Source organism: Saccopteryx bilineata, chromosome 1, assembly GCF_036850765.1.
Source record: "Saccopteryx bilineata isolate mSacBil1 chromosome 1, mSacBil1_pri_phased_curated, whole genome shotgun sequence".
In the NCBI taxonomy this organism is placed as follows: Eukaryota; Metazoa; Chordata; class Mammalia; order Chiroptera; family Emballonuridae; genus Saccopteryx; species Saccopteryx bilineata.
The window spans coordinates 149,938,981-149,966,629 of record NC_089490.1 but is presented as its reverse complement, the minus strand read 5'-3'; the positions used below and the strand labels follow the sequence as shown (position 1 = coordinate 149,966,629).

The 27,649-nt window shown below is 51.0% G+C and overlaps 2 protein-coding genes across 5 annotated transcripts; one reads left to right on the top strand and one right to left on the bottom strand.

Annotated features, from left to right (window-relative positions):
- Nucleotides 1-477: 477 nt before the first annotated feature.
- On the top strand, nt 478-7,227 carry ELOF1 (elongation factor 1). 3 transcript variants are annotated; one of them, XM_066274078.1, is made up of 4 exons: nt 478-559; nt 5,969-6,102; nt 6,228-6,298; nt 6,592-7,227. In XM_066274078.1, the coding sequence occupies exons 2-4, from the start codon at nt 5,987-5,989 to the stop codon at nt 6,654-6,656; spliced, it is 252 nt and encodes an 83-aa protein (XP_066130175.1). In that variant the 5' UTR covers nt 478-559; nt 5,969-5,986; the 3' UTR covers nt 6,657-7,227. The 3 variants fall into 3 exon arrangements, with proteins under 3 accessions (XP_066130175.1, XP_066130185.1, XP_066130194.1); XM_066274088.1 differs by lacking the exon at nt 478-559 and adding an exon at nt 566-767; XM_066274097.1 differs by lacking the exon at nt 478-559 and adding an exon at nt 566-767 and having other exon boundaries at nt 5,966-6,102.
- Nucleotides 7,228-10,361: 3,134 nt separating this feature from the next.
- On the bottom strand, nt 10,362-17,156 carry CNN1 (calponin 1). Of its 2 annotated transcripts, none has more exons than XM_066253355.1 (7): nt 17,013-17,156; nt 14,867-14,988; nt 12,306-12,372; nt 12,080-12,217; nt 11,793-11,903; nt 11,183-11,329; nt 10,362-11,103 (listed from the first exon to the last, which is right to left on the bottom strand). In XM_066253355.1, exons 1-7 carry the CDS (start codon nt 17,073-17,075, stop codon nt 10,864-10,866), a joined length of 888 nt encoding a protein of 295 aa, XP_066109452.1. In that variant the 5' UTR covers nt 17,076-17,156; the 3' UTR covers nt 10,362-10,863. The 2 variants fall into 2 exon arrangements, with proteins under 2 accessions (XP_066109452.1, XP_066109453.1); XM_066253356.1 differs by lacking the exon at nt 17,013-17,156 and adding an exon at nt 15,874-15,976.
- Between the last annotated feature and the right edge of the window lie 10,493 nt (nt 17,157-27,649).

Below are 27,649 nucleotides of genomic sequence, written 5' to 3'. Positions count from 1 at the left end.
ACACACACACACACACACACACACACCCATCCCTCCGGCACACACGCGCGCGCGCACACACACACACACACACACCCATCCCTCCGGCACACACGCACACACACACACACACACACCCATCCCTCCGGCACACACGCGCACACACACACACACACCCATCCCTCCGGCACACACGCACACACACACACACACACCCATCCCTTCGGCACACACGCACACACACACACACCCCCATCCCTCCGGCACACACGCACACACACACACACCCATCCCTCCGGCGCACACGCACACGCACACACACACACCCATCCCTTCGGCACACACGCACACACACACACCCATCCCTCCGGCACACACACACACACCTATCCCGCCCCTCCGCGGAATGAGAGTACGCGTGAGTGCAGAGATGGAGGAGGCGGGTTCTGCTCACTGGGCCGCCCGGGTGGCGGGTGGGCGGGACATGAGGGGAGGGAAAGGAGTTCCGCTTCCGCTGAGAGCCGGAAGTCACTGTCTCCCGGGTGAACGAGGCTGTTGCAACAAGGCAGGGCGACTGCAGGTGACGGTTCGCGCGGGAGGGTGTTGGAATCGGAAGGGCTGGGTGTTCTTCGACCCGGGGCTGCTTACGGGGTCCTGATGGAGGCGTCAAGGACCCCGGGTTTGGAGGGTGGCCCGTGAGGGAACTTGACTCCCCCGGGTCGCAGCCGCCTAAACACGGCTCCTTGAAGGCCTGATTTCTACCAGCAGGAGGCGACGCCGAAGCCTTGGTGAGCCTGTAGGGACGGCTCACCCCTCCACCTCTTGAGTTACGACAATATCGGGCGCCGACCCCTCTTCCATCCCTCCCTTGGCGCATTTGTATTTATGCCTTCCTCATCGAAGAACAGGCCGGGACCTCTAGGGCTTTTATGGACAAGCTAGCCCCCTAATCTGGGGTGGGGGAGGGGTATTGTAGTCACAGGGTAAAATGAGACTTTAGGACCCATCTGTAGCTTCTGATTCAGGGGACTCATTTATGTATTAACAAATAGTTACTGCGCGCTTAACCCATGCCAGGCAGTATGCGTTCTGGGGCTTCAGCAGTGGGTAAATCATGCCCTGTCCCTTCACCTCCTCAAAACTGATATTCTGGGGTGGGGGATCTGAGGTGAGGTTCAGAAATAAGCCTTTTTTGAGGACCCCCAGATAATTCTGTTGCAGGTGGTACCCAGGGCCAGGCTTTGGGATAAAACTGCCCTGACAGGTGAGAGCATGGGCTACAGAACTGACCACATCTTACTAAAACCTGCAAGGTTTTGTAGGGTCTGGCTGTAGCTTACTTCTTCTGTCTCTTCTCATAACTATCCCCATTGTTCACTGAGCTTCAGCTGTACCAGTCATTTTTCTCTTTCTCAAAATAAGCTTCGGCCTCACAACCTTTGCAGTTGCTGTTCCCTCTGCCTAGACTACCTTGCATGGTGCCTTCTCTCATCATTCAGGCCTCTGCTTAAATGACTTACCCAGAGAGTCCTTGCCACTCTGCCCTTATCTGAAGTAGCCCCATTCAGGAAGCATTCACTTAGCACTGGTATTAACCACATAGGACTTAACAATATTTGGAATGATTTCACTTGTTAATTTGTTAAAGAGTCTGTCTTCATCCACTACAATATAAGTTTCATAAGAGCAGATAGATACCTTGGCTGCCTTGATTGCTGCATTACTGTGGTTTAATGTGGACCTGGCATTTTTCATTCATTTGCTCAGTAAATATCTGTTGAGTGCCAGCTCTGTGCCATGAATAATTCTTGGCTCTGAGCATACAAAAAAAAGACAAGTCCCAACCCTCATGGAATGTACATTTAAAGCATGGGTTGAAGATGCAGGGAAACTAATGAGGCTGTTGTGATAATCCAGGCCAGAGATTACCAAGACTGCAGACTCAGACCAGGGTACTGGCCCTGGATATGGTGAGAAGTGGTCAGATTCTGAATGTATTTTAGAGGAGTAGTATTATCAGGATCAGATAAAGGATTGTGAGAGAGAGAGAGAAATCAAGACAACTCCCAAGGTTTTTGGAAAGATGGGTTTGCCATCAGCTGAGATGGGGAAGACTAAGAGAGAGCAGATTGAGATGTCAGGAGCTTGGTTTTGAAAGGTTATGTTTAAATGTTTGTTGATATCGAGTGGAGGTGTGACCAAGACAGGTAGACTGGTAGTCTGTGGTTCAAACCAGAAAGGAAGGTGGCATCAGTGTAGAAGAGGCATTTGAAGCCCAGAGGTGGGTGAGACCTCCATGGAGGTGAGTGTAGTTTGGGGGGGGGGGTGAGCTTGTGTACTCATATCATTAGAGAAGTGGTGAGGTAACTCAGCAGCAAAAGCAGAGAGTAAAAGGAGCTGCCAGTGAGTCGGGTGTGAGAGTGCAGGGGTCTGAGGATTCATTGGGAAGGACGGGAAGAGGGAACCAGTGTGTCCAGTGCCCTGAGGAGTAGTATTGGGCAGGTAGTGGAGAGAGAATAGGAAGGAATACAGATAGTAACTACAGACAGCTCTACTAGAAAAGCCTGCAGAGAATTAGGTGTTTCGTTTTGTTTGTTTTTGTTTTTATTTTTAAAAGATTTTATTTATTCATTTGAGAGAAAGAGAGAAAGGGGGACAAGAAGCATCAACTCCTGTGTGTACCTTGACCAGGCAGCCCCAGGGTTTTGAACCAGTGACCTCTGTTCCAGGTCGTCATTTTATCTACTGCACCACTACAGTCAGGCCTCATTTTGTTTGTTTGTTTTAATGGGAGGGGTAGTAACAAGTGTGTTTGTTAATGATCCAGTACAGAGAGAAAATGTGACGTTGGGATCCAGGACACAAATTGTTTTTTGGGAACCACAGACATTCTTCCAAGGCAAAGGAGGGAAGGCCAAATGGGTGGTCCTGTGGGCTTGTGGGTGTCCTCTGCAGACTCCTGTTTACTCAGTGACTTAGAAGCATCTCAGTTAAGAATGAGGATGTGCCTGACCAGGCAGTGGCACAGTGGACAGAGCATCAGACTGGGATACGGAGGACCCAGGTTCGAGACCCCGAGGTTGCCAGCTTGAGCGCAGACTCATCTGGTTTGAGCAAAGCTCACCAGCTTGGACCCAGGGTCGCTGGCTTGAGCAAGGGGTTACTCGGTTTGCTGAAGGCCCGTGGTCAAGGCACATATGAGAAAGCAATCAATGAACAACTAAGGTCTTGCAACGAAAAACTAATGATTGATGCTTCTCATCTCTCTCTGTTCTTGTCTGTCTGTCCCTGTCTGTTTCTCTCTCTGACTCTCTCTCTCTGTCACTGTGTAAAAAAAAAAAGGAATGAGGATGCTGTAACAGCATGGATAGACCTAGATAGTATTGTGCTAAGTGAAATAAGTCAGAGAAAGACAAATACCATATGATCTCACTTATATGTGGAATATGAGCCAACGAAACAGAAATAGACTCATAAATTCAGAGAAGAGACTGATGGTTGCCAGAGGGGAGAGGGTTGGGAGATTGGGTGAAAAAGGTTAAGATAGAACACTTTGTAAAGTATATGATTGTCTAACCACGTACGCCTGAAACCAATACAAAATAATATTGAATGTAAACTAATGTAAACCATCAGGGGTCACTGGTTCGATCCCCAGTCAGGGCTTGTGCAAGAACAGATCATTGTTCCAGTGTCTTTCTCTCTCTTCTCTCTTTCCCTTCCTCTTTCTCTAAAATTAATTTTTTTTTAATTTTAAAAAGGTGTTTGTTTATTTTAAAGAATGCGGATATTACATAAGTGATTGCTAGGCCCTGGCCGGTTGGATCAGCGGAAGAGGGTTAGCCCGTAGTGGGAAAGTCCCAGGTTTGATTCCCAGTCAGGGCACACAGGAGAAGTGCCCATCTGCTTCTCCACCCTTCCCCTTCTCCTTTCTCTTGATCTCTCTCTTTCCCTCCTGCAGCTCCAATGGAGCAAAAGTTGGCCGGGCACTGAGGATGGCTCCATGGCCTCCGCCTCAGGTGCTAGAATGGCTCTGGTTGTAACGGAGCAATGCCCCAGATGGGCAGAGCATCGCCCCCTGGTGAGCACGTCGGGTGGATCCCAGTGGGGCACATGCGGGAGTCTGTCTGTCTGCCTCCCCGCTTCTCACTTTGGAAAAATACAAAACAAAAACAAAAAACAAAACAAAAAAAACCCATAAGTGATTGCTAAATATGAATGAAACTGGTTTTCTTCTGGCAGACAGCTGACCCTCCACACACCCTGTCGTGGAGGAATGATGCTATAACCAGCAGTGGAAAGAGAGAGACAGATAGAGTGTGACTGGGGTGCAAGAGGGAAGAGGAGTTCCTTGGCAGGTTCAGGACTGGTGAACGCAGAGCCTTGAGCCCAGCACCTGGCACAGAGATGTACTCAGTGGCCACTGCCTCTAAGACATAATGTCCCAATGGCACCGAACCCCATCATTTTCCCCAACACTGTTCTTTGTATTGTATATCAGAGAGTCATGCCACTTTCTCCCCCTACCTACCAACTCTGTTGCCTACCACAACCTTGGAAGTCTTTCTGAACTTTTACTATCACCGTACTCATTCACTCCACTGACTTGTCTCCTCAGTCTTGCCAACTACCATGGTAGTGGGAAAGTCCCAGGTTTGATTCCCAGTCAGGGCACACAGGAGAAGTGCCCATCTGCTTCTCCACCCTTCCCCTTCTCCTTTCCATCCACCCCAAGCAGCCCTGGCCCATTCTGATTTCATCTTTATTCAGACTGCCCCATAGTACTCACTCCCTTGTTAATATAAAGTTATGTTGTTTTTCTCCCATGGCCTTCAGGATTCAGCTAAACATGTGAAACACTCCTGCCTGCTCCCTCTTCACCCTGCCCTCCCCACCTGCCTGGTTCCCAGCACTGGCCCAGTGCTCAGATACCTCCCCCTCTGCCTTGCACAAGCTGTTTCACTGCTCGAAACACTTCTCTGCAGTAGCCCTCATCTGTGGAGAGGCTGCCCATGGAGCCTGTTGTAGGCCTTCTCAAATCCCTTGCGTGTCATTCCTCCTGCACGGTACTTGCATGTCCCTTGACAAGAGAAGCAGCTGCTCCTAAAATCATCAGCTCCTGAACACTTAGGCTCTGCTCAGCCCTGGGCAACAGGCCTGTCAGCAAGTTCCTCCTGACATCCTCACAAGGAACAGTGGCTTCCTGTGTAGGTGTGGCCACTAAATGGGACCTACACTATTCAAGCACTTACATTTTTTTTTTTTAGCCAGAGAGACAGAGAGAGGGACAGACAGAAAGGGAGAAAGATGAGTAGCATCAACTCTTCGTTGCGGTACCTTAGTTGTTCATTGACTGCTTTCTCATATGTGCCTTGACCAGAGGGCTCCAGCTGAGCCAGTGACCCCTTGCTGAAGCCAGTGATATTGGGCTTCAAGCAGTGACCTTTGGGCTCAAGCCAGTGACCATGGGATCATGTCTATGATCCCACACTGAAGCCAGCAACCCCACACTGAAGCTGGTGAACCCACACTCAAGCCGGCCACCTTAGGATTTCTAACCTGGGTCCTCTGCATTCCAGGCCAGTGCTCTATCCACTGTGCCACCACCTGGTCAGTCCCAGGCTGAACAGAGCCTAAGTGTTCAGGAGCTGGTGATTTTAAGAGCAGTTGCTTCTCTTGTCAAGGGACACTAATAATTTGTCATGTCAGCCCCTCTGAGGTAGCAACCTCTTTTATAAATAAGGAAGCTGAGGCACAGAGATTAAGTAACCTACTTGAGGTCTGTAGTAAGTGAGGGGGCCAGGGTTAAAATCCAGAACCTGCTCCCACCCACTACCTAGAGTGCACTGGGATTGTCTGCTGTCCTTATCGTGTAGGTCCTCCCTTCACCATGGTCCAGCCAGCCTGTCTTCCCGGCCTGCTTCCCAGAGCATGTGGAGGGCCTCATGGGTCCGCTGAGTCACTGACTTCTGGCCCTCTCTCCCAGCAGGTCTGCCCTCCTGCCAATATGGGGCGCAGAAAGTCAAAACGGAAGCCACCTCCAAAGAAGAAGATGACAGGCACCCTAGAGACCCAATTCACATGCCCCTTCTGCAACCATGAGAAATCTTGTGACGTGAAAATGTGAGCAAGGAATGGGGGCCAGGGATCCGGCCTCACGGGGCCACCCCTACCCTCAGTTGGGAACTGGCTCCCCCCTAGACATGGGCCTCTTTGCTCACCAGCCTCTCCATCTCCTCCCACTCCAGGGACCGTGCCCGTAACACCGGAGTCATCTCTTGTACTGTGTGCCTAGAGGAATTCCAGACGCCCATCACATGTATCCTTGGAAAACTAGGCTTTACCCAGGGCTGGGGGTGAGGTGGTTTAGGGCTGCCCTGCCCGATGTCGGCTGCTTGTGGGCATCTGGCCAAGGGCAGGGGGCTAAAACACAGCCCCTGCACCTCTGGCCCTGCTGTGCCCTGCATGGGTCAGAGGGATGGGTGCCAGACGCTTGCTTAGATGGGGTGGCAGTGTGCAGGGCAGGGGTCTGTCTGACATCAGCATGAGCAGCAGAAGTATGTACAGGAAGGGGCCCGATACCAGCAGTTGCCCTTGACTTCAGTGGCTCAGATCTGTCAGAACCAGTGGACGTGTATAGCGATTGGATAGACGCCTGTGAGGCGGCTAATCAGTAGCAGTGCAGAAGACCCACCCCCTTGGCAGCCATGCTGCCGTGGACCGGCCCACTGGGTACCAATCCAGAGACATTCCTGAGGTCCAGGGTGTGGGTCCAGGGCCCTTGCAGCCGTGTGGGTGTAGGTGTGAATTTGTAGCTGCAAGTGTGGCCATGGCAGTGTGCTCATGGGCAGGGGGTGAGGTTGAGCGGTGCTGGGCCCTGGGGCCTGAACTTTGGCCCCAAAAGCCTTTGACTTGCTCCCTCCTTCCACCCCTGACCCCCCTGGCTCTGGGGTCCTGGCTTCTCCAGGGGCCAGCGTCCTGACATCCTGGGTGACAGCAGGCACCAGAGATTACCTCGGAACTCTCCAGCCTCCTCAGCCACCTCCCCAGCAACTTGCCCATTTGAACTGGGCTGCCAGCCCTCCTCTGCCTTCCAAGGACTATGGCCTGGGATTTAAAACCATAGACCCCTCACCTGGGCCCTGGCGGGTGGCCCTGGTTCATGTTTAGTTGCTTTTGTAGACGAGAGAGGGGCTGGGGCTGGGACAACTGTCATGAGCCCTTAAATAAAGCAGCCCATGCAAACTTCTGGCTCTTTGATTTCCTGGGGGCTTAGTGAAGGGGGAGAGGGAGACTGACCTGGCATGCCCATGGGAGTGGAGTTTGGTCAGTCCTTCAGACTGTCCAACACTTGTCCACTGGACAAGCAATTCAGGGTGAAACCAGGCCAGTGATGGGTGTAAGGAACACCAGTGATGCCACAAACATTTGGGCAAGCATTAATCCCATTGAAAAATAGGGTCAACAGAACCTGGAGTGGGGTGGGGTGGGCTGTGGGGGTCAGGGAAGGCTTCCTGGCCTGAAGGAACTAATGTTCAAGGGCCACCCTGTGCCAGTCACTGCTCCCAGGCTTGCCTTCATTACCCTACCCTGTGGGAGCTCTCCAGCCCAAGGTCTCACACCAGAGGTCCTTAAACTCAGGACGCCTGGCTTCTACAATTCAGGGTTCGGGCTGAGAGAATATCTCTTGGTTTTGTAGGGACTGGGGTGGGCAGGTCTCTGGAGAAAAATAACGGTCCACAAAAGGGACCTTTGTCCAGGGCTGGTGAGAAGTATCAAAGGCTGTGGGCGGTGCCAGGTGCAGGAGTGTGGTACAGTATATGCTGGTCTTTGTCCCTGTTCCTGACACAGCTCCTAAAACCCTTGGAAGTTCCAGAGCGGTCACCCAGGATTGGTCACCAGAAAGAACAAGTGATTACTGACTGGGAACTCGAAACCACACCCTCCAACCTCCAGGAAGGGGGAGACTACAGATTAAGCTTTCTAAATACTTCAACAAGATTTGATGAAATCCTAGAACTTAAATAATTCTATTAGCTAATGTCACCCCAATAGGCTCCATTTTTTAAATAAATAAATAGCTCCTGACCAGTGGCTCAGTGGTAGAGTGTCGGCCCAGCATGTAGATGTCCCGGGTTTGATTCCCAGTCAGGGCACACAGGAGAAGCGACCGTCTGCTTCTCCACTGTTCCCCTCTCGCTTCTCTCTCTCTCTCTCTCACTCTCCCCCCCTCCTGCAGCCATTGCTCAATTGGAGCGAGTTGGCCCCAGGCACTGAAAAGGGCTCCATGGCCTCCACCTCAGGTGCTAAAGAAAGTTCGGTTGAGCCATAGAGCAAGGGCCCTAGATGGGCAGAGCATCACCCTCTAGTGGGCTTGCCGGGTGGATCCCTGTTGGTCAGGGCACATGTAGGAGTCTGTCTCTGCCTCCCCTCCTCTCACTGAGATAAGTAAGAAGTAAATAGATTTGATGAGCTTCAAGGTTGGCGAACACATGGAGGTATCAGGAGGGTGGTGCACATGGAGAAGGCATGGCAGCTCTGCGCCCCTTCCCCCTGCCGGGCCCTGTGCAGCTCTTCCATCTGGCTGTTCCTGAGTTACATCATTCTGTAATAAACCCGTAATCTGATAAAATGTTTCTCTGAGTTCTGTGAGCTTACCCTAGTGGATAAATCTAACCCGAGGAGAGGGTCATGGGAAAACAATCTATGGCCAGCTGGTCAGAAGCACCTGGACTTGCAACTGGGGGCTGAAGTGGGGGAGGTACACCTTGTAGGACTGAGCCCTTATTCTGTGGGATCTGACACTCTGGGTAGAGTGTCAGAATTTTCATTGCTTGGTAGTGCTGGAGAAAGCACGTACCTGAACATGGCTGATGTTGCACACCTGGGCTATGCATGGGGTCCTCATGGGTTTGGGGGTCCTGACGCTCAGCAGCCTGGGGCAGGTCCAGCTCCGCCTCTTGAGCCTGAGCAGCAGGGGACCTGTGCTTTGGATTTCTCTTGATGCCCTGAGATGCCCCTTCCTGGTGGTCCCACCTTCCCTCCAGGGTCCCAGGTTAGATATCCTGGCCCAACAGGAGCCACTGGCACAGGCAGAGTGGCAGATGTGCCTGAGTGGGATTGCCTCTGGGGTCTAAGGAAAAGAGGCGTGGCCCTCTGGCACCCAGGGCCCTCCCACCCCAGTCTCACTGGCCCAGTGCTAATATGGTGCTGTTTTTCAGAGGAGGCAGGGCCCAGAGCCAGACGTGGATCCTCCTCAGCATAGCTTCCGCAGCTGGCCCTGAGGGAGCAGGACTCACAGTAGCCAGGCCAAGAGCGTCTGGAATCCAGTTTACGAGGCCCCAGGGGCTTCTGGTGTCTGTCTCTGCAGATCCCCTCGTTCTAGCCCCATCCCCTGCCCTGGCAAAGGCAGGGAGAAGCTGTTCTGTGACCCCTGCATGGCTGCAGTTTCCTTGGAACTCTGACGGTTGGTAGCATGCAAGAGGTGTGACGGGCCGACGTCACGGAAGAACAGGGTCCCTTCTAAAACATAGGGATACTGGGGGGTCTGTCCACAGACTTTTATGGTCCTGGAATGGCAAACGAGACCAGAGAATCAGCCCTAAAGAGAGGGCAGTGAGCCGGTGCACAAGGCAGTCACGCCCCAGTCAGCTACTTAACTGCTCTGCCGGTTGGTAAAGGACCATTGACCTGGGCCCCCAAAATGCCCATCCTTGCCCACTGCCCTGTCCCCTCTCACCCCACCCCCCAAAGATGCACTCCCACAAAGGACTAATGGAGTCCTTCTGCCCACAGGGGCCTCTAGGACCCAACTTGTCCATTGTCATTGGTTGGTGCCAAATGTCATCCTGTTTGGAGTCATTTAAGCTTCCCCATAACCCCATAAGCCTTGCTGTTCCCATTTCTCAGATGGAAAAAGAGGCCTAGAGAGGGGAGGTGACTTGCCCAAGGTCACCTGTCCCATCTGGCACATCCCACCACTTAAGCTCTTTCTCACAACTCACAAGCTCCCCGGAAAAGTACATGGGTACTAAGCATGTGTGTGTGGGTTTTGAATACACGTGGAGAAGTGCGTTGTTATATGTCTTTATGTGGGAGTCTGTATACTGCATGTGTGTGTATCTGTGTTTGCCTCTAAGGCTGCAGAGAGCATGTGCACACCGTACCCACCAAGTGGTGTGTGGGGGGATTGTGTATGAGTGTATGCTTGTCCCTCCTGGGTCCAGCCAAGTGGCTGTGAGCTCCTTGTATGTATGTTAGGGTACGTGTTCTGTACAGATGTGTGTTCCCAGCAACGAAGCATATCTGAGCAAGGCTGTTTGAGCATATGCAAGAGCCATGCTGACTCCAGGACAGAGCAGCTTGAGTCTTCGGATGATTTTACAGTCATTTATTGTGCTCCAGTGAAATAGAAAAAGTGCTCGCGTTAAAAATACTGCTGTCACATTCACATACACCATCGCTGCAAACCAAACCGTGTGTGTCTGCTGGGTCTCTGGGCATGCAGTTGGTTCCCACTGCGGGAATGGGGTCGGGACAGGCCGAGCCTGGACTCTGAAGGGCTTTGCTTGGGGGGCTTCTTGTCCTGGGGAGAACCCACCTGTGAGGGAACGGGGGGACAGCCGGGGTAGCTTTGCTCAGTGTGTCCTTTGGGTGCTATTGAGAACACCCGGCTCAATGTTCGAGTCTGCAGTGTTCCAGGGAGGAGGTTCCCCTCCCCCCCATAGTCCCCCCGGGTCTGCTTCCCCCAAACTTTAACCCTGTAGGCAGGTGCCAGGGGCTGGAGGGCGCCATGCAGGGTGCGGGGGAGTCAGCAGGGCCAGGCCAGGCCCTGCTAAGAGCAGCAGCCAGCCTCCCTGGGGGGAAGGCAGGAGGCCCAAGGCCCTAGGCAGAATTGTAGTAGTTGTGTGGGTGGTGGTTGTGGGCAGGCTCGCCCAGCTCCTCAGGCGTCAAGCAGTATTTGGGGTCATAGACCTGACGCGGCAGCCCGTACACCGTCATGCCCCGTTGTGAGGCCCCCTTATTGCTGCCCATCTGCAGGCTGACATTGAGAGTGTCACAGTGCTCCATGCCCAGCCCTGGCTCGAAGATCTGCCGCTTTGTCCCAGGAGCCGTCATGCCAGCCTGTGAAAGGCAGTGAAGTCAGGCCATGGGCACAGTAAGGGCAAGAGCCCCACCAGCCTGCCCCTGGCCCCCCACACACCTGGCTGGCTCCTTTGTTGGTACCCATCTGCAGGCTGATGGTGGCCTGGTCCAGGGGCTGATCTGTACCCAGCTTGGGGTCATAGAGGTGGCGCCGGGTACCATAAGCCGTCATGCCCTGCTGGCTGGCAAACTTGTTGGTGCCCATCTAGAGAAGCAAAAGGAGAGTCACCTCGAGGGTTACCGAGCCTCACCACTGATGTCCATGGACACTCACATGGCCCTCTAACGAGGCATTGTTTCCACCATCAGGCTACAAACTGGAAACAGGCCCAGAGAAAGTGCCACAGCTCAGCAAGTGGCTCTGGGCACCCAGGCCTGACTCCCAGGGTTCAAGTCTCAGCTTGGCCACTCATCACTTGGGTGATCGTGACAAGTGAGCTAGCTTCTCCAGGCCTCAGTTTCTATATAAATGATGTGATGGTAACAATACCGACCTTCTGGAGCTGTTGGAGGACTGAGTTAGCATACAGAGTTAGAGCACAGCACCTAACATGATTAAGGCCAAATATGCTGTCCCCCAAAGCCTGCTGGCACTAGGATGCCTTCCTGGCCTCCTAAACCTCCAGCCTCAGCTGAGCAGCAGTGAGACCCAGGGCTAGGGGCAGTACCTGCAGCCCAATGATGTTCCGCCCTTCTCGAAGCTTCTCTGGCTCAAATTTTCGCTCCTGCTTCTCTGCATACTTTACCCCCACATTCACCTTGTTCCCTTTCGTCTTGGCCTGGGGGAGAGGAAGGGAGCATGGATTGACAAGGGAGCCTCGGGCTGCACTGTCCCCTTCTAGCATCTGCTCTGCCCCTCCCAACACACTGGGTTTAGGGATATGAGTGGCCCCACTCAAATCCCAGCCCAGACCACCAGTCCCTCTGGCCCGAGACCACCTTGACCCACACTCACCATGCTAGCCAGGGCCAGGAGGGTGGACTGCACCTGGGTGTGGTTGGTGTTTTCGAACAAGTCATTTGCCTCAAAGATGTCGTGGGGCTTCACCCCATACTTGGTGATGGCCTTGATGAAGTTGCCTATGTTCTCCAGCTGGGGGAGCAGGTGGTAGTGAGTGGTAGGGAGTGCAGGGTGTCTTAAGTGGCTGTGGTGAGGGGCTGAAAGAGTTAAAGAGGCTCACCTGGTGCCAGTTTTGTGTCGACTCATTAATCTTCTTCACAGAGCCTGGCTGGAGCTTATTGATGAACCTGCACAGAGCAGGGAAGAGGAGTGACAAAGGTGGCCCCACCCAAAGGACAAGAGGTCAGGATGACAGTTGGTAGGCGACATCCATTTTGCTGTTTCCCACTGCAGTCCACTCTCAGCTAGAGCCCCATCCCACCCCATGACCACCCACCCCCAAAACACAGGCAGGACCAAGACAGGAAACCAGGTGCAGGAGCGAGACTCTGCCCCTGGTCAGAAAGCCTCCTTGTCTAAGGTGTGTGGGAATCCCCCGGTGCGCCCCCGCCGCCCTGGAGACTGAGTTTCAGTCTCCTTTTCTCTTTGGAACCTCTACACCTTTGAGAGCCTGCAGCTCAGGCCTCTGACTTCTCTGCCACACTCAACCCCTTGATCTCATCCAGCCAGTCTCTTGACTTTAAATGCCGCTGACATGCCAACCACTACTCAGTATCTCCCTGAAGCTCCCTACATGGGTGTCTCAAATTAAAATGCACTGCACCCTGGACTCCTGGCGCCCACTTCCGCCAACAGAACTTTTGCCTTCCTCCCCAACTCAGGAAACTTACCCTTCCAGGGGCATACATTTGTCCTTGACTTTCCTCTGCCTTCTCTTACCCCCTACATCCAGTCCCTTAGCAAGGCCTCTGGCTCTGCCTTCTGAAGACATCCAGAAGGCCACAGCTCCCCACTACCATGCTTTGAGCCCCTAGCCTCTCTTTCTCTCACGAGGGCTTTTACAATGGCCTCCCTGTGGGCCCCCAGCTTCCACCTTGTCCCCTACAGACTCCGCTTCGTCTCACAGCAAGAACGGCCTTTTAAAAACAATTCTAGGCCTGGCATGTGGTGGCACAGTGGTTGGAGCATTGACCTGGAATGCTAAGGTCGCCAGTTCAAAACCTGGGCTTGCCTGGTCAAGGCACATACAATAAGCAAGCAATGAACAACTAAAGTGAAGCAACTATGAGTTGACACTTCTTGCTCCTCCCCTCTTTTCTCTCTCTGTAAAGTCAATAAATTTTTTTTCAAATCTTGAAAAAATAAAAATATATAAAAATAATGCCAGTTACTCCCCACTTCAAAATGCTCCCATAGTTTCCTAATTCCTTAGTATGTTTAAAAGGCCCCATGTCATCTGGCCCTCACCGAAGTCCCTCCACTTCCCTGAATCATCCTGTGCCAGCCACTCCTTGCTGTTCCTGGAACACACAGGCACATTCCCACCTCAGGGCCTTTGCACTGGCTTTTCCCCTTTGCCTGGACCACTGTTCCCTCAGACACCCACCTGGCTTCCTCCCTCACTTAGTCCAAGGCCCTACACAAATGTTACCTCTTCAGAAACACCTCCCAGACCATTCTATACAAAGCAGCAAAGCTTTACCCCACGTGGTTCCCCTCCTTCCCCACTAACTTCTCCACGTCATTTCTCACCATAGATAAGGATGTGATTATTTCATCTATTGTTCAATTCATCTCCCCAATAAGACTAAAGTGCCTTGTATGCCCTGGCCGGGTAGTTCAGTTGGTTAAGTTGGTTAGAGTGTTGCCCTGATATGCCAAGACTGTGGGTTCAATCTCCAGTCAGGGCACCTACAAGAATCAACCGATGAATGCATGGATAAGTGGAACAAGAAATCAATGTTTCTCTCTCTCTCTCTCTCTCTCTCTCTCTCTCTCCCTTCTTCTCTCTCTGGAAAAGCAATTTGAACAAACTTTAAAGCTCACTGTGAGCTCCAAGGATGTTCACTATCCCCAGTGCCTAGACCTGGCACACAGCGGGAGCTCCAAAAAGCTTGGTGCATTGTGGACTGAAGTGGTGAATGGCTCTGCACTCTAAGGCCCAGTTGCACTGACGGAGCTGGGACACCAAGCTGTCTCCTTATTTCTTGACCCCAGTAAATACTGTAGAACAAAATACCCTGGCATCTCCAGCACCTAGGGTTTGATAATGAACGTTCCCAAGGGCAGACTCTAGCCTTCATGATCACCCTGCCCTGGGTCAGACTCAGAGATGCAGACAGGACCAGCGTTAGAGTTGTGGTTGAGCCTGGGATCAGGGCTTCAGAGCTATGAAGGTTTGCATCTCCCTCAGTGATTTAAGTTCTGAGAAGAGTAGAAAATCAGAACCTAGTTAAATTACTGTGGCACATCCCTCACATCACCCAGCCAGCAATAGATAGCCATTGATACCTACTGTCTTCTAGCTGTGACCTCTCTCTTGGGATGCTGGAGGCCATAAATGGGCCTGTGTGTCCTGTATGGATGATGTTTAAGACGCTAGAATCTGGAGTCATTTCTTTTCGAATTGCAGGGACTTTGGGTGATGTGTTTTACCTGAGTCTCAGTATTCTTTCCTATTCAATGGGCACATGATTATTTGCCACCTCAGAGGACTGTTTCAAGGTCTGAGATATAAAGTGCCCAAGCCAGCTCATGGTCACTGAAGGGGTTGAGGGGGAGAGATGAATACCGGTTGGGGGCAGCCCTAGGCAGAGTCTGGACCAATGGTGCCCCACTCACTCGCAAAGAATGATGCCATCTTTGAGGCTGTCCATAAAATTGTTGCCAATGCGGCGTCCTGTCACTCCTTCAATCCAATCTCGAAGCTCCTGCTCCCGCTGGAGGTCGTACTTCTGGGCCAGCTGGGGGTGGAGGGCACAAAGATGATGGTGAGGATGTTGGGGGAAGCAGCCTTTGCTCTGTAAACCTGATCTCCTTCCTTGTCCCTTCCCAACTAAGGCAATCCTGCCACAGTGTCCATGGGGGGGGGGAGGGGCTCCTGAGGGGGCTGAGGGCCAGGGCTGAAGTGGCACCTGCCCAAGGGGCCATTCCAGGCATTCTGAGGTTTGGCACCAGAGAATGCAGAAAAGGGTGGGTGGAGAGATGGATGCTGTAAGTTGGGGGGGGGGTGCCTGGCCTCCTGGTTCCCCCTCCAGGCCAAACTTGGGGTTTTGCTTTCCCTGGCCCTCCCCCCAGTCCAACCCCTGCTATAAAACGGGGCACCTCTGTCAAGGGAGGAGGAGCCCTAAGGAGGTGCCCCTGAATGCTGCCTTGCAGGGGACTGCTTTTTCTTGCATCTCTGTCTCCAGGTCCTCATCTCCACTCCAGCTCTGGCAGGGGGTCGGGGCTTGTCTTTCTCTTACTTCTGGCCCCAGTGCTGTCTGTATTTCTCTGTCTCTCTCCCTAGTCCCAGGGTCTTCAGTCTCTCTCTCCCCCAGCTCTGTCTGTCTTTCCTTGGCTCTGTCTTCCTGTCCCCATCTCTCCATGTCTGGCTGGGGGTGGGACTCATGACTCCTCCATCTGTGGGTCACTCTCCATTTCGGACACAGGTCCCCTGCCTCCGGTGGGGATGGGACTAGTCTGTCTGCCCCCTAACCTCCCCACCTGGCTACCTCTCCACCCACGTCTCAGTCTTATCTTGCTCCTGGCTCGCCCTCCCCCATCCAACTCTCTCCTGTCTCAGGCTCCCAGAAAGAATCTCCGTTTCTTATAACCCTCCGCCCCCATCCCAGACAGACTCCCAGCACCTGGGGGACAGGGCTGCACCTCCTGGGGGAGGGGGACGGGAGAGGGGGCAGCCCCCTCACCTGGCCCCAGCCTTGCCACCCCCCTCCCCAGTAGCCCGGCTTTATAAAGCTAACCGGCCCTTATATAGCGCGGCCCCGCGGGCCGGGCTCCCCGAGGCCGCCTTATATGGCATGGCGGCTCCGCTGAGCTCTGGGGCCGACGCTGAGGGGGGGCGGGGCAGGGCGGGGAGCACTGAGATGTGTCTCCCGCCTGAGCTCCCGCACCACACCTGCCCCTCCTACAGCCACGAGGATCCCTGACCAAGGTTCCAGTATCAGCTCCCCACTTCCTCGCTGTGGGACTTTGCCAAAGGCCACCCGGCTCCTCAGTGTGCCTCTCTGTCTAATGGGGCTTGGGCTCCTCCCCTGGCAGGCCACATGGGAGCATTCCAGTGGGTTGGTGGGTTGGGGGACTTCAAGTTCGCTGCCCTGGAGAAGTTATTGACCCCATTCTGGTGTAGAGAGGGGTGAGGCCAGGGGCCTAGCTCTGCACCTCCCTTTTGTAGGACCCTAGCTACTTGCCTGTCCACTTGGAACCTCAGTTTACCCATCCATAGCATGGAGGTCATGACTCAGTATCTTCCTAATTCCAAAATTAGAAGACCCCTCCCCTGTTTCTATCCACTGCGCCACCACCTGGTCAGGCCCCTCCCCTGTTTCTAATGCCCACTCTGCCCTCCTCAGCTGCCTCCTTCTCCCTTCCCTTTCTAGAGCTCACCTCCCAGGAACCTCAGCTCTCAAGCGCTCCCCAACTTCTTTATGAGGTTGAGGGAGCTGGGAAGATCAATAGTCTCCCCCAGCCCCCACAAAAACAAAGGGTAAACAGGGGATTCTGATCAAGTAGGGTCTTCACAATGGAATGGTCCCTCTGTTTACTTGTGGTTGCCTTTATGCCCCCCATCCCACCCCCCAACAGTAGCCAAAGCTCTGGGATGCTCAGGGGGTAGGGGAAGGTGGCCTCTAAGGCATACTTGTCCTTCTTCCCTCTCAGGTTCCAAGTCGCATGGCATAAGCAGTAGGGGGTTCAGGGAACCCCAAGAGTGAAGCCTCTGGCCTGACAGGCCATGTGGGCCTGACCCAGGGAAGCCCTCTAGCCCTACCTTGTTCTTGACCTCCGCTGACAGGCCGTAGGCGGGGCCTCGGTTGAAGTGAGCAGAGGACATTTTGGCCGGTGGTGGGCAGTGGTTACCGTAGCTCTGAAGACTGCCGCAGCAGCTGAGGCTCTGTCTGCACCCTCTTCCCTCCTCACACGTTTTTGAAGCTACGGAAGCTGCCCGGGCCTCTTCCAAAGCTGTCTCATTGGCCACAGGGGCCTGCCAAGAGGCGGGGCACCCCCCACCTCAGCCACCCCCCTTTCGTGATGTCAGGGCCTTGGTATTGGGAGCTGATTGTGTCATTGTTTCCACCTAGGGGGGCTGCCTGGGTTATTCTTTGGTGGAGGGGACTTAGCCAGACAGAGACTAACCTTTCCCCACTCCTCCCCAACCCCCACTGTTCTTTGGGCCTCTGGCTGAGTCTCCCGGTCTCTTTGTATCTGTCTCTGAGGCTCTCTGTGTCTATGAGGCCATCTCTCCATGACTCTCTCCAGGGTTGAGGCAGGACTGCCACACCTGGTAGTTTAGTGAGCACCACCCTAAGTATAACTTCAGAAACTAACAGTGCATAACTATAGACAAATCCCTTCTTCTCTAGAGCCTTTGTTGCTACATCTGTAAAATGGGCTAATGATAGTGCCTGCCTAGTGAGAATGTTGGGGGTATCAGAAGAAACAAGGCCTCTGACATGCCCAGTGCTGGGCCTGGCATAGGGGAGAACTCAGGAAATAGCAGTATTCTGCTGAGTCTGGCACCCCATTTCTATCCCTTTAGCCCCTCGTGAGATCCTGGAACTCACCCTCCCCATCTACCTATGGGTTGCCTGTGCCATGGGCTGACTGTGTTAGCAGGTTTCAGGCCCCATGGACATCCCCATTCATCCTTGCCCCAGCCAAGATGGCCTGAAGGGGATACCTGCAAGCAATCCCAGTTAGCCTGGTCCCACCGCTGGACCACAGGGTGACATGCCCACATTATGCCACATATATCAAGGCCATATTAATGACACTTGGATGACATGTCAGCAACCTACCATCTACTAATATGTTAAGAACATGCAATTTGCTGGCCACATGCTAAGGGCACAGCTGTGATATGCTAATATGACAATAGCCCTTATGTCAGGCCCTGCTCCAAGCACTGTGCATGTATCAGTGCACATGTGCAATCCTCACAACACCCCCAGAAGTGGATGCTGTTATTATACACAATCTAAAGATGGGGAAACTGACACAGGGTTTGCAGAATCACTTCCCGAGTCACACAGCTTGCCAATGGGCAGAGCAGAATTTGAACCCAGGTCCCTGCCCTTAATGCTAAGAAGCAAAGGCAAGTTTTGCAACCTGAGCACTGTGGACATCGTGGCTGGATAATTCTGCGTGGTGGGGGGCTGCCCTGAGCATTGTAAGACTTTAAGCAGCATCCTGGTTTCTGCCTACTAGATACCAGTAATACCTCCTTAGTCGACGCTAGACAAACAGAAATGTCTCTGGACATTAACAAATGATCCCAGAGAAGGGGGGAAGGCAGATCTTCCTCATTTGAGAACGACTGGGCTAAGGCAACTAAGGAAAGTTGTGGCGTGTAATGATATGTTAAAGATACACTATAATACATAAATGAACTAACAATTAGCTCCTAGTGCATTGGATCTGTTCGGTTTTCCTCACAATAGCCTTATGAGGTGGGGTCCATATAAGGCACCGAGAGAAGAAGCACACAGCATGAGGGTGGCGGAGCCAGGATTCGAACACTCAGATTTCGGGATGCGGCTCACCCAAAGCCGCCCTCGGCTGGTCACAGTCGCTATTACGCATGGGAGGACCTGCGCCCGGGCCAAGCTCACGGCCCGCGCCCCCTGGCGGCCCGGGACATGTAGGGGCGGGGCCTGGCAGGGACCCGGCGGCGGTGACGCAGAAGCTGACTCACTCCAGCGGCCGCCTGGCCATTTATAGAATCCACGCGGGCTTTGAAGTCAGAGTCCAGGCACGACGGGGGTGGCGTAGGGGGAGGACTTGGCGCAACCCCCAGCGGGGCAACCCAGAGTCTCCCTAAAGGGTGTTCCTTTCTGGGTTCGCCCTGTCCCTCCAATTTTGGGTCTATGCTTTTATATCTTATACTAAATCTAGGTCACTCTGTGTCCGTCCCTCTGCGTCGCCTACCCTTTTTCTACCTCCACCTATGTCTCACAATCTGTGTGTCTATGAATTTGCCTGTCCACTCTCTGTGTCTTTCTATTGTCCCCATGTCTCTCTCCATCTCTCTGAGTTTCTGTTCCATGTCTCTGAGTCACTGTTTCTCTCTCTCTCCCTCTCTCTCTCTCTCTCTCTCTCTCTCTCTCTCGATGTCCCTGTATTGTCTCTGTCTCTCTCCGTGTCTCTGTCTGGTAGATAGGAGTAGAGACAGAGAGAGGGGGCTAATGCCATCCCGAGGCCCCCACTTCAAGGAATTTCTCCATCTTTGGCTGACTTGTTTGCAGTCCACACAGCTCCTGCCTGGATTTGTCTAGGCCCCAAACCCTCAGTGCCTCAGTTTCCCATCTAAATGAAAAGATGTGATCTTGTGAGGAACAGAGAACCAAGGGGTTCAGGTCAGACATGAAAGAAAAGCCCTGCCTTTTCACAACCCTAATATGACTCAGAAGAAAACACACACACACACACACCCTGTACTTGGAGAACACACACACACACACACACACACACACACACACACACTGTACTTGGATGTCTCCAGGAGAAATCGAAGCCCCTTCCCTCTGCAACTGCCTATCTTGGCAGCAGGTTAGGCCAGTTCCCTCCTCACCTAGCTCTCCCCTCCAGAAAGCAAGAAGAGGCTGTTGTTCCTAATGGCTTCTGTTTTTGAAGGACTCACTCCTCACCAGGCACTGTTCTAGGTACAATCTCATTTAATCTTCTCAGGGTAGAAATGCTTAGGCCCATTTTATAGATAAGGAAACTGGAGGTTCAGAGAGGCTAAGCCACTCTCCTATGATCACACTGCTGTTACAAGTCCCAGAACTGTCCAAAACAGCCACAATGTATTTCTTTTTTCTTTTTCTTTTTTTACAGAGACAGAGAGTGAGTCAGAGAGAGGGATAGACAGGGACAGACAGGAACGGAGAGAGATGAGAAGCATCAATCATTAGTTTTTCATTGCACATTGCAACACCTTAGTTGTTCATTGATTGCTTTCTCATATGTGCCTTTATCGCGGGCCTTCAGCAGACCAAGTAGCCCCTTGTTGGAGCCAGCTACCTTGGGTTCAAGCTGGTGGGCTTTTGCTCAAACCAGATGAGCCAGTGCTCAAGCTGGCGACCTCGGGGTCTCGAACCTGGGTCCTCTGCATCCCAGTCCGACGCTCTTTCCACTGCGCCACTGCCTGGTCAGGCCACATGTATTTCTTGAGTGCCCAAGCAAGCTCCCACCTCAGGACCTTTGTATTGACAGCTCCTTCCAGTTGGGCACATTTCCACAAGTGCCTACATGGCCTTCCCTCACTTCCACTCCACAAATGTCACCTTTTCAGAGAGGCCCTGCCTGATCACCTATTCTAAAATAGTAGCATCTCTTGCCTGACCAGGCAGTGGCGCAGTGGATAGAGCATCGGACTGGGATGCAGAGGACCCAGGTTCGAGACCCCGAGGTCGCCAGCTTGAGCGCGGGCTCAACTGGTTTGAGCAAAAGCCCACCAGCTTGAACCCAAGGTAGCTGGCTCCAACAAGGGGCTACTCGGTCTGCTGAAGGCCCGCAATCAAGGCACATATGAGAAAGCAATCAATGAACAACTAAGGTGTTGCAATGTGCAATGAAAAACTAATGATTGATACTTCTTTTTTTTTTTTTTTTTTTTTTTTCTGAAGCTGGAAACAGGGAGAGACAGTCAGACAGACTCCCGCATGCGCCCGACCGGGATCCACCCGGCATGCCCACCAGGGGGCGACGCTCTGCCCACCAGGGGGCGATGCTCTGCCCATCCTGGGCGTCGCCATGTTGCGACCCTCCTGGGTGTCGCCATGTTGCGACCAGAGCCACTCTAGCGCCTGGGGCAGAGGCCACAGAGCCATCCCCAGCGCCCGGGCCATCTTTGCTCCAATGGAGCCTTGGCTGCGGGAGGGGAAGAGAGAGACAGAGAGGAAGGCGCGGCGGAGGGGTGGAGAAGCAAATGGGCGCTTCTCCTATGTGCCCTGGCCGGGATTCGAACCTGGGTCCTCTGCACGCTAGGCCGACGCTCTACCGCTGAGCCAACCGGCCAGGGCATGATTGATACTTCTCATCTCTCTCCGTTCCTGTCTGTCTGTCCCTATCCATCCCTCTCTCTGACTCTCTCTCTGTCTCTGAATAAATAAAAATAAATAAAAAAATAAAATAGGCCCTGGCCGGTTGGCTCAGTGGTAGAGCGTCGGCCTGGTGTGCGGGAGTCCCAGGTTCGATTCCCGGCCAGGGCACACAGGAGAGGCGCCCATTTGCTTCTCCACCCCTCCCCCTCTCCTTCCTTTCTGTCTCTCTCTTCCCCTCCTGCAGCCGAGGCTCCATTGGAGCAAAGTTTGCCCAGGCACTGAGGATGGCTCTGTGGTCTCTGCCTCAGGCGCTAGAATGGCTCTGATTGTGGCAGAGCAATGCCCCAGATGGGCAGAGCACCGCCCCCTGGTGGGCATGCCGGGTGGATCCTGGTCGGGCGCATGCAGTAGTCTGTCTGACTGCCTCCCTGTTTCCAACTTAAGAAAAATAAAAATAAAAATAAATTTAAAAAAATAGCATCTCCCACCATCAGACTGACTGTTAGAGAGTGGGCAGGAGGGAGGGGAGCTGTTCACTTAAGTGTTTGCATCTGGCTTAAATTGTCTACCCCCATAAAACTTTTATTTTAAAAAGTAATTTAAAAAACCAACCCCCATCTATTTTCCTTGCTCTCTTTCACTTATCTCCTATTTGCTTATTATCTATCTCATCCAGCAAGAACAGAAACTTCACACAGTCCAGTCTTTGCTTGTTCACTGCCCTATCCTTATTACCCAGTACAGTGCCTGTACATAACAGGATAGCAGGTGCTCAAAAATGCTCAGTATATAAATTGAATTAAAGTGAGTTAGTCAGGTGACTTATTCCTACATCTGTCTGAAATGTTGGTACTTCAACATGCACAAAGCAAGGGCCCAATTTACCAGCACCTCCTGGACACAGGACAGTTGAGTGGGTCATCTTTGTTTTTGCATTCCAGCCCTTCTGAGAAGACCAATTGGAGGGTGGAGAGAGGCTTGGGTCACAGGTTATGGCTGCAGTTATTCCAAGCCATTCTACTGCTGCCCACTCCCTTGTTCAATCTTGAGCTTTGCAAGAAGTTTTGTAGGAAAAACATCTAGATTTAGAGAACTTTTAAAAGAGTGGGCAGGTGATGGTAAAATTGGCAAAAATCAGAATACTTGACCACACGCCAGTACCTATGAGGCTGTGGGAACGTTGATGAGTGTGGGAAATCTGTCAATAGCTTTTAAAATGACAAGTTTCCTTACCTTTTCTGATGGTTAATTTTATTTGTCAACTTAGTTGGGCTACAGGATGTACAGATATTTGGTCAAACATTATTCTGGGTTTTTCTATGAGGATGTATTTGGATGAGATTAACATTCAAATCGGTAGACTGAGTAAACCAGATTGCCCTCCACAATACAGGTGGGCCTCTTTCGATTCAAGCTGGTGGCCGAATAGAACAAAAAGGCTGACCCTCTATGGAGTAAGCGAATTTCTCCTGCCTGAGTGCCTTCAGCTGGGACATTGGTCTTTTCCTGCCTTCAGACCACAACTGAAACATCAGTGGTTGGGTGTCAGGCCTGGGCTAGCCTTTGAACTGGAACTTATACCATTGGCTCTTATATCATGTGATTCAATTCCTTATAATAAATTATACATATATTCTATTATAATATATGTTATATATAGTAAATCATATATCAGGATGGGGCAAAAGTAGGTTTACAGTTGTGAGTATGCAAAAGAGTTTATTCTTATATTATTATTTATTTATTATTGTATTATTTTCTATACAAATGACTGTAACCTATTTTTGTCCCACCCTGTGTATATGTATATTCTATTTTTAAAATTTTATTTAGAAAATTAAATTTAACAGGTTAACATTAATCAATAAGAGTACATAGGTTTTGGGTAAACATTTCTATAGCATTTGAACAGTTGATTATGTTGTATACCCATCACCCAAAGTCAAATCATTTTTTGTTACCTTGTAATTTGTCCCTCTTTATACTCTTTCTCCCACCCCTCCCCAACATTCCCCCCATAACCACTTCACTTTTATTTATGTCCCTGAGTCTCAGTTTTATATTCCACCTATGTGTGAAATCATATGGTTTTAGCTTTCTCTGATTTATTTATTTCACTCAGTATAATGTTCTCAAGGTTCATCCATGTTGTCATAAATGGCACTATGTCATCATTTCTTATGGCTGAGTAGTATTCTATTGCATATATGTATCACATCTTTTTTATCCAATTCTCTATTGAGAGACACTTTGGTTGTTTCCATATCTTGGCCACTGTGAATAATGCTGTGATGAACATGAGGGGGGGTGTCTAACCAATGTTTCTGAGTTACTGGGTAGATACCCAGTAGAGGGATTGCTGGGTCATAAGGTAGTTCTATTCTTTAGTTTTTTGAGGAACCACCATACTTTCTTCTATAATGGTTGTACTAATTTGCATTCCCACCAGCAGTGAATGAGGGTTCCTTTCTCTTCACAGCCTCTCCAACACTTGTTATTACCTGTCTTATTGATAATAGCCAATCTAACAGGTGTGAGGTGTATCTCATTGAAGTACAGATTTGCACTTCTCAAATAGCATCTTTTCATATATCTGTTGGCCATTTGTATGTCTTCTTGGGAGAATTGTCTGTTCAGGTCCTCTCCCAATATTTTAACTGGATTGTTTGTTTGCTTGTTCAATTCCATTTCTCTAGAGAACCATGTCTATCTAATATACTTTCTAAACCAGCAAAAATTTTTTTTTTTAGAATTATACGTGTAGCCTGACCAGGTGCAGTGGATAGAGCATCGGACTTGGACACAGAGGACTAAGGTTCAAAACTCCAAGGTCGCTGGCTTGAGCATGGGCTCATCCAGCTTGAGCGCAGGCTCACCAGCTTTAGCGCAGGGTCACTGGCTTGAGTGTGGGATCATAAACATGACCCCATGGTCGCTGGCTTGAGCCCAAAGGTTGCTGGCTTGAACTCAAGCTCACTGGCTTGAGCAAGGGGTCACTCACTCTGCTGTAGCCCCCGGTCAAGGCACATATAAGAAAATAGTCAATGGGCCCTGGCTGGTTGGCTCAGTGGTAGAGCATCGGCCTGGCATGCAGAAGTCCCGGGTTCGATTCCCGGCCAGGGCACACAGGAGAAGTGCCCATCTGCTTCTCCACCTCTCCCCCTCTCCTTCCTCTCTGTCTCTCTCCTCCCCTCTCGCAGCCGAGGCTCCATTGGAGCAAAGATGGCCTGGGCGCTGGGGATGACTCCTTGGCCTCTGCCCCAGGCGCTAGAGTGGCTCTGGTCGCAACAGAGCAACGCCCCGGAGGGGCAGAGCATCGCTCCCTGGTGGGCAGAGCATCGCCCCTGGTGAGCGTGCCGGGTGGATCCCGGTCTGGCGCATGTGGGAGTCTGTCTGTCTCTCCCTGTTTCCAGCTTCAGAAAAAATACAAAAAAAAAAAAATGTCTTAGAAAAAAAAAAAAGAAAATAGTCAATGAACAACTAAGGTGCCACAACAAAAAATTGATGCTTCTCATCTCTCTCCCTTCCTGTCTGTCTGTCCCTATCTGTCCCTCTCTCTATCTCTGTCTCTGTCACCAAAGAAGAAGTACACGTGTAGATGTAAACAATGAGGTATGTATTTCAAGAACATGTATTTCAGTGGCCTTTTAATAACAAGTCACCCTATAGGTCTATCTACAAGGAACCAGTGAGAAAGATAAAGATGAAGGCAGAACATGCAGTACTTTGTTTAATTTAAATAAAGGCACCAGGGAGGGGCTCTTGGTCCATCTCCCATGGATCTGAGACATACCCTGGTGCTTTCTGGCTATATGACCTTGTTCAGGGGTCTTTACCTCTCTATGCCTCATTTTTCTCCTCTGGAAAATAGCGTATTAATAGTGCTTGTTTCATAATTTTATTTATTTACTACTTTATTACTTTTTATTTTGAGATAATTTAAGACTTATAGAAAAGGTTCAAAAATAATGTAAAGAGTTCCCACATACCTGCCTGACCTGCGGTGCCTCAGTAGATAAAGGATCGACCTGGAATGCTGAGGTCACTGGTTGGAAACCCTGAGCTTGCCTAGTAAAGGCACATGTGAGAGTTAATGCTTTCTGCTTGCCCCCCTTCTTTCTAAAATGAATAAATAAAATCTTTTTAAGAAAGAGTTTCTACATACCCTTCACTCAGCTGTCCTGATTGTTAACATCTTACATAACCATAGTACATTTATTAAAGCTAAGAAATTAAACTTGGTACAATACTATTAATAAACTGCAAACTTGATTCAGATTTCTTGTTTTCTTATTCATGTCCTATTTCTGTTCCAGGATACAATCCAGGATTCCTCATCACATTTAATAGTCATGTCTCCTTAGACTCTTCCAGTCAGTGACAGTCCCTTAGTCTTTCATGACCTTGACACTTTTGAAAGTACTGGTCAACTCCTGGCCAGGTAGCTCAGTTGGTTAGAGCTTTCTCTCCCTGCCCCAATTCTTCTCTCTCTCTCTCTCTCTCTCTCTCTCTCTCAAATCATTAAGTAAAATTTTTTAAAAAAAGAAAAGAAAGGTAGTGGTCAGTAATTCTTTGCAATCTTAGTTTGGCTTGTCTTGATTAGACTGAGGTTTTTGCATTACTGGGAAGGAGACCAGGATACCAGAGAGGTGATGTTCCCTTGGGGAGGTGGGGGTTTATGTTATTATGACTCATTGCTGGTGACGTTAACCTTGGTCCCTTGATTAAGGTGGTGTCAGCCAGGATCCTCCACCAAGAGGCTGCTATTTTCCCTAGAGTTGTTTTGAGGACAGCATGTTAAAGGGTCTACATAATTCACACATACCATTGTGGTCTGTGTTAATAAATACCCCCCCCAAAAAAAGTATGCTTGTGTTTGTACTTTTGTAAAGTAAATAAGAAAATAAGAACTGTAACTGCCCCAAAAGGGAAATGGGCGACTGGGAGATCTGACGCCAGGTTGCCAGATCAGCAACCCCACCACTGCCCACATGCGCCCTTACCCCCGCCGCAGCTAAGCAGAGCTAACTGAGCCTGCGCCTTAGCTAGGAGAGCCCGGCAGAGGGCAGTAGCGCGGGCAGCAGCTGTCCACATGGCTGTCAACGTGCTGGGGAGGGTGTGTTCAGGCCCTCTAGACCGGTAGATGATTGGTTGCAGCGCTTCTCAAATCGGCCACTCACAGGAATCTTGATGCGGCGGATCCTCTTTGGCTGCGCGGAGTGACTGAGGCATCCTACGAGTGGCTGCGTCTCCTCGTCCGCGCCCTACCTCTTGGAAGCCAAGGGATTGCAGAAATGGCTTTATGGGGGCAAATAATCGTCCTCGCTTGGAGCCTCTGCTACTGCAAAGCCCCCATTTTATGCACTCAGGTTATTAACAGCTTATTTGTGGGGCCCAGGAGCCCCCACCCCACTCCTATCAAACCTTATCTTTATTTATTTATTTTTTTTACTTATTTATTTTTTGTATTTTTCTGAAGCTGGAAGCGGGAGAGACAGACAGACTCCCGCATGCGCCCGACCGGGATCCACCCGGCACGCCCACCAGGGGCGACGCTCTGCTTTGCTCCAATGGAGCCTTGGCTGCGGGAGGGGAAGAGAGAGAGAGGAAGCGGGGGGGGGGGGGGGGGGGGGGGGGTGGAGAAGCAAATGGGCGCTTCTCCTGTGTGCCCTGGCCGGGAATCCAACCCGGGTCCCCCGCACGCCAGGCCGACGCTCTACCGCTGCGCCAACCGGCGAGGAAACCTTATCTTTTTTTAAATTAAAATGTTTTATTTATTGATTTTAGAGAGAGGATAGAGAAGAAGGGAAAGAGGAACGGGAGGCATCAACTAGTAGTTGCTTCTCGTATGTGCCTTGACCAGGCAAGCCCTGAATTTCCAACTGTGGACCTCAGCATTCCAGGTCGCCGGTTTATCCACTGTGCCACCACAGGTCAGGCGAACCTTATTTCTTATCACCTTTTAAAAACAAACTAACAAAAAAACCCTCATACTAAAATATATGTTAAAATCTTCCATTTAAGTGTACAAGACTGTGTATTAAATACAATTATGTTGTTGTGTATCATCGTCCATCTCCTGGACTTTTATTATCCTCCAAGATGAAAAATGTCACCATTAAACACTTTCTCTCCATTCCCTCTCCCTGAATCCCTGACACTCACCACTTTACTTTCTGTTTGCATGATAATTTAACTTCTCTAGGGATCTCATATAAGTCAAATTATACAGTAGTAAACCAGTGAATAAACCAGCCACAAAAGGACAAAATTTCCTTTTTAAGTCTGTATAATATTCCATTGTGTGTACATACCACAATTTGTTTATTAGTACATCTGTCGACAGACTTGCAGTTGTGAATCG